The following is a 6,589-nucleotide window of genomic DNA, read 5'->3' as shown; positions in this document are numbered from 1 at the left end:
CCAGGAGATGAGCGCCGGCTTGCTGCCTCCGACTCCTGGGGGAGAAGAACGCAAATCCCACGCTGCGGGGAAGCCGCCTGCCCGGCCGCGGGGCCCCCCACTCCACGCGCAGCTCCCTGAGGTGCGGCAGGTCTTGTGGGGGCGCAGGGCCCAGGCGAGCAGGTGGGACTCTCACCGAGCGCGCCCAGGTGGCTGTAGGTCTCCCGCATCACGTCCCGGTACAGGGCCCTCTGCGCGGGCCGCAGACAGCCCCACTCCTCCCGGGAGAAGTACACGGCCACGTCCCCGAAGCTCACGGCCCCAGGCTCCCTCAACTCGGGCCCGGCCCTGCTTGGGTCCCAGGAAGGGAGCGGGGCCAGAGGCGGCGCCATGAGGACTGTCAGCGCCGGCGACGGATCGGTCGCCTCCCCTGGCCGGGCTTGGGTCTGCGTAACCTCCCGCGCCCGAGAACACCTCCTCGGCCCGGGCCCAAGGGAAGGAGGGAAGTCACTAGAGTCTTCACTAGAGGGGATGGAAACTAAGGTTCGATGGCTGCGAGTCCATAATCAGAATTGGATGATGTTTTCAAAAACTGCGGCAGCGGGACCGCTCGACCTTTGCCCCTGCGCAATTGTGCCCAAGACGACGCCCCCCGCCCCCTATTTCTGGGCCGCTTTCTGTCCTTGCCCTATTCCAAAATGGCCGCGGCGGCTACAGGCGCCGGCCTTAAGAAAGAGTTGCGCATGCTCCGGCCCCGCCAGGTGAGGCGGCACAGGCCAGAGCTCCGCCCGGGTTTGCGGGAACAAAGGAGCGCCCCACGGAAGTCCCCCAGTGAACTCAAGTTAGTTTTTGTCGCTGGACCTTTATAATCGGGCTCCAGCCCATCATTCTCTCGTTTTGTCCTCGTTATCTCAGAAACATGGCGACAGCAGTCTCTTTCCAATGTTGAGAGTAAAACGTGTGAACCCAGAAACTCCGAGACATATCTCAGTTAATTTAGAAAGTTTATTTTGCCAAGGTTGAGGACGCGTCGGTGACAGCCTCAGCAAGTCCTCACGACATCTCCCCAAGGTGGTCGGGCAAAGCTTAGTTTTATACATTTTAGGGAGACATGAGACATCAAATGTAAGAAGTACTTTGGTTCTGTGTGGAAAGGCGGGACAACTTGAAGCAAAGGCTGGAAGACTGGAAGCAGGGAGGGGGCCCTCCAGGTCACAGAAGAAGAGGCATAAACGGTTGCATTCTTTTGAGTTTCTGATTAGCGTTTCTAAAGGAGGCAGTCAGATACACCACTAAGTCAACCAGCAAAGGAGTGACTTTGAATACAACAGGTGGCAGGTCGGCCCCAAGCAGTTCCCAGCTGGACTTTTCCCTTTAGCTTAGTTATGTGGGGGCCCCAAGATTTCTTTTCCTTTCACAAAAGCAATGGAGTGGGTAAAGGAGAACCTCTCTATTGCAGGTTTGTTGGAGCCTGAAATTCTGGGAGCTTCTAGATGGAGGAGGCAGCGGGGAGAGTAGGGTAAGGTTGAGAAAGTCAGAGGGTCCTCTCTTTTAGAAGCTTCTCGCATGTGCTATGCAGGACGCCTCCCCGAACGCCAGTCTCCCTCTAGCTGCAGCCGGGTTCTCAGCTCCCCTCGTGTCCTGCCCCTGCCAGGATGGCCCAAGGCTCCTTAGTTCAAACCCAACCCATCCCTTTCTTACCCTAACCTGCTTCTCCTGGGGTCTTATCTCAGTAAATGTCATCAGCTCTCCCCGAGATCTCCCTCATATTTCCTAATGGGCTACTCTGTGCTCCATGTGACTTCATACATGTCCTGTGTACAGGAGTTGGAGTCACCTCCAACTCGCCTTTTAGCTCTTACTGGGGCTCTTTAGTTGAATCTAGGCCCATATTGAGAATCGCCTGTAATCCTAGCTACTGGGATGCTGAGGCAGGAGGATCTCTTGAGCCCAAGAGAATGAGATCAGCCTGGACAACTTAGGAGACTCTATCTCGGTGAAACCCCGTCTCTACTAAAAATACAAAAAAAAATTAGCTGGGCATGGTGGCGCGTGCTTGTAATCCCAGCTACTCAGGAGGCTGAGGCAGGAGAATTGCCTGAACCCAGGAGGCGGAGGTTGCGGTGAGCCGAGATCGCGCCATTGCACTCCAGTATGTGTAACAAGAGCGAAACTCGTCTCAAAAAAAAATAAATAAATAAAAATAAGAAGAAATGAATAGATAGCAGACAGACTAACAAGAGAAAAGAATACAAATTTTATCCATTTTACATGTAAGTGGGAATCTTCACGAGAGAGAAGTCAGAAAAAGTGGGCAAAGCCAGGTGCTTTTATATTTCTTAGAGAGCTATATATACATATATATATATATATATTTTTTTTTTTTTTTTTTTTTTTTTTGAGACAGGGTTATGCTCTTGTTGCCCAGGCTACAGTGCAATGGCACGATCTCAGCTCACTGCAACCTCCACCTCCCAGGTTCAAGCGACTCTCCTGCCTCAGCCTCCTGAGTAGCTGGGACTACAGGCGTGCGCCATAACGCACCTGGTTAATTTTGTATTTTTAGTAGAGGTGGGGTCTCACTATGTTGGTCAGGCCGGTCTCGAACTCCTGAACTTAGGTGATCCACCCACCTCGGCCTCCCAGAGTGCTGGGATTATAGGCTTGAGTCACTGCACCTGGCCAAGAACGATCAATTTTAACAGAAATGACAGGACAAAGAAAATCTGGCTAGGGTGGTAAATTTTCGAGGAGAGTCACTGGGAGATATATGGGAGGGAGCGTCAGACAGGTGGAAGATATGGATTACTTTGTTTGGTCCCTTGTGGCCTCTAAGGGCTATTTTCTCACCCTGGGGAGGGGAAGCAAAAAGTCTGGGAGAGATATAAGGATTCAGTGTAGCCCAGGGAGTGTGGGCTCAGCCCTAGGTCTCCCAGGCCTCTGAGGGACACAAGAGAAAACTGAAAATCTACCTTAAAAGCAATGACATTTTGTCTCTTGCAGTGCCCACCCCTCGGCATGGTGCCTATCAGCCGCAGGCTAGAAGAGCTCTGGGAGATGCTGGAAGCTCCCTTAGGGATCTGGACCCTCCTGGGAAGGAACCAGGGGCAGAGTTCTCACTCTTGGAGGTCAGCCTCTGAGGCCCATGTCACCAGGCCAGTGGATCCACTGATGGGCCTCTAGGTCAAGCATTGCCCACAGTGGGGACAGGAGGAGAAGCATGGGCCAGCTGGGCAGCAGGAAGCAGGGGCGGGCCTTGCTGTGGGAGAAGTGGGTGCTGTACCAGCTGTGGGAAAAGGGTCACTCCCTGGGGCCTGGCTGAAGGTACTGGCAAAGTATGGCTGCACTGGGGACAGGAATGAGGTGCTGGGTGAGTGCCAGATGTTGAGGCCAGGCAGAGACTGCAGGTTTGGGGAAGGCCTGGCTACAGGGAGACTTGGTCAGAAGCTCAGAGACCAGGTCAGTGTTTCTGACGCCAAGGGCTTATGACAGCTCCCAAACAGACTCCTGCTGGTCCCTTCCAAATGTGTAATGTTTCTGAGTGGCCATTGGGAAATTGCTGATTCAAAACTTACCTCTGGCCCTGTCAACTCCCCAAGGCCTTCTCATATTCAGGGAACAGAATCAACCGTCACAACAGCAGCATTCAGACGGGTACCCCTGGGAGACACCCCCATCCCCCACCTCCAGACCATGCTGGCCAACTGAGGGGGTTACCAGGCAGTGACATTCCCACACATGTCAAGGCCAACCAGAGGAGCCACCATCAACCACAGAGGCAGCTGTTCCAGGGCCTAGAGGCCTGGAGACACAAAGGTGAACTTTCTTCATCCTAAACTTGAATTCACACCCTGCCACTAAGCCGGACGATTCATAGTGTGACCTGACTGTAGTCCCACTGGATGTCTCCAATCAAATTAAGTGCTGGGCACGATGGCTTACCCCTGTAATCCTAGCACTTTGGGAGGCAAAGGAGGGTGGATCACTTGAGATCAGGAGTTCAAGACCAGCCTCGCCTACATGGTGAAACCCCGTCCCTACTAAAAATACAAAAACTAGCCAGGTGTGGTGGTGCACGCCTGTAATCCCAGTTACTCGAGAGGCTGAGGCAGGAGAATCACTTGAATTCGGGAGGCGACATTGCACCTGAGCCGAGATTGCACCACTGCACCCCAGCCTGGGTGACAGAGTGAGACTCTATAAAAAGAAAAGAACCCCTGTCTTGGCCAGGTGTGGAGGCTCACACCTGTAATCCTAGCACTTGTGAGGTTGAGGCAGCTGGGTCACTTGAAGTCAGAAGTTTGTGTCCAGCCTGGCCAACATGGTGAAACCCCGTCTCTACTAAAAAAAAAAAAAAAAATACAAAAAATTAGCTGGGCATGGTGGTGGGTGCCTGTAATCCCAGCTATGCAGGAGGCTGAGGCAGGAGAATCACTTGAACCTGGGAGGTGGAGGCTGCAGTGAGCCAAGATCATGCCAGTGCTCTCCAGCCTGGGCAACAGAGCGAGACTCCGTCTCAAAAAAAACAAAATTGAATTAAGTGAGAAAGAGAAGGTCAAGATCCAAGGCTCCAGGGGGTATAATAAATTCAGGTCAGCAAAAATGAGTCACACTAGGAGCAAGGAAATATAAAGAGCGTTTGTTCCTCAACAAAACATTCCTCTTCCAGCTGGGACTCAGGAGTCATCTCCTCTTCTCCCCTTTCTGCTTTTCTCTCAGGCTCCTCCTTCCTGGGAATTCTAAGCAGTTTGGACTTCACAGCTGGGCCTCCTCCTACTCCCAGGAGATGGAGGCTGGTTTGGAGTCATGGAACCCTGGGGAAGAACACTGATCACTCAGAAAACATATCAAAAGACAGATACATATCCTAGGACTACATTCATTTCGTGAAAATGTATTGGCCCCCTCTTGTGTGCCACGCATCATTCTAAATGTTCTGGGTGGCGAAGACATTGGTGAGCCAAGTTAAAGTCCTTGCAGTAAGTTTACATAAACTGGGGGAGAAGGATACCAGGTATGAATTCAGCTGACAAAAGTTTGGGGAAGACCTTCTGGGCCGATTGTGTCCAGGACAAAAACATAGAGGCGCAGTTCTGAGGCTTCCAGCATGGGATAGAGGGGCTTCTGGTGGAATTTCGTGGACATAGCATTGAAGGGCATTGACAGATGAATTAGATGTGCAAGTGTAGCCTACCTAGGACAGAATCGCTAGAGCAAAGGCTCATTAAGATAGAGCCATGGGCCGGGTACGGTGGCTCACACCTGTAATCCCAGCACTTTGGGAGGCTAAGGCAGGCGGACCATGAGGTCAAGAGAACAAAACCATCCTGGCCAACATGGTGAAACCCAATCTCTACTAAAAATACAAAAATTATCTAGGTGTGGTGGTGCACGTCTGTAGTCCCAGCTACTCGGGAGGCTGAGGTGGGAGAATAGCTTGAACCCAGGAGGCAAAGGTTGCAGCGAGCCGAGATTGTGCCATTGCACTCCAGCCTGGCGACAGAGTGAGACTCTGTCTCAAAAACAAAACAAAACGATAGAGGCATGTCAGGCCAGGCAGTGGCTCATGCCTGTAATCTCAGCACTTTGCTGAGTGTCAGAGGAAGACCAACCCTGCCTCCAGAAAGAAACAGGCATGTACAGAGAACAAAGATTCCATCCGTTTAGCTGAAGCTAAGTGGGATCACTTGCCTGTAGGGAAAGATGGGGTTTGACTTTGAGAAGGTTGGTGTGCCATGAGCCTGGAAGGCCATAGGGGTACAGGCTATGAACACTTTTTTGAGACAGGGTCTTACTCTGTCGCCCAGGCTGGAGAGTAGTTGTGTGATCTGGGCTCACTGCAGCCTCACTCAACCTCCTGGACTCAAGGGATCCTCCCACCTCAGCCTCCCAAGTAGCTGGGACCACAGGCACTTGCTACCATGTCCAGCTAATTGTTGTAGAGATGGGGTTTCGCCATGTTGCCCAGACTGGTCTCAAACTTCTGGGGCTCAAGCGATCTGTCCCCGTTGGGCTCCCAAAGTGCTGGGATTACAGGCATGAGCCACCGAGCCCAGCAACCTACATTTTAAAAAGATACTGAGCCAGGCACAGTGCTTCACACCTATAATCTCAGCAATTTGGGAAGCTGAGATAGGAGGATCACTCAAGACCAGGAGTTTGAGACCAGGCTGGGATCCTGAGACAGGTTCAAAAAATAAAAAATAAAAATCCACAACAACAAAAGAAAAACCACGCTGGGTGACTTACTGAGACCATTTTTCTAAAAAAAAAATTTGTTAATTAAAACGTGGTACAAAATCTCATCCAGCTTTTGTACCAGGTTTTAATTCCCAGTGTACATCCCAGTCCCCTCCCCTAACCCTCAGCACAGCCTGGGGGAGGCCCTGTTTGCAACACCAGTTCAGCCCAGACTGACAGCCAGATCTTGGCCCTGAGTTTGCCAATTAAAGGTGCCATGATTATTACCTAGAGGTCTCTGAGTGCGTTGAAGTTTGTAAAGCTTATTTACGGCCTAGAAACCAGACCTGACTCCTCTGCTTCCTGCCCTCATGATCCAACTTTCCAGCATTTCATCAAATTTTTTTTTTTTTTTTTTTTTTTTTTTTTT

General features: G+C 51.5%; 1 protein-coding gene across 2 annotated transcripts in view; it reads right to left on the bottom strand.

Annotated features, from left to right (window-relative positions):
* The window catches only part of ZNF747 (zinc finger protein 747), a 3,480-nt gene extending 2,816 nt beyond the window's left edge, over positions 1–664 (bottom strand). For both annotated transcript variants that reach the window (XM_037733872.1, XM_037733873.1), the window contains exon 1: positions 176–664. In XM_037733872.1, the coding sequence (XP_037589800.1) occupies positions 176–371 (196 nt within the window). In that variant the 5' untranslated portion in view covers positions 372–664. The remainder of the gene's footprint in view (positions 1–175) is intronic.
* Between the last annotated feature and the right edge of the window lie 5,925 nt (positions 665–6,589).

Source organism: Cebus imitator, unplaced genomic scaffold, assembly GCF_001604975.1.
Source record: "Cebus imitator isolate Cc_AM_T3 unplaced genomic scaffold, Cebus_imitator-1.0 Scaffold552, whole genome shotgun sequence".
Classification (NCBI taxonomy): Eukaryota; Metazoa; Chordata; class Mammalia; order Primates; family Cebidae; genus Cebus; species Cebus imitator.
Note: the sequence above shows the minus strand (reverse complement) of the source record. Positions and strands in the feature narration are given on the sequence as shown.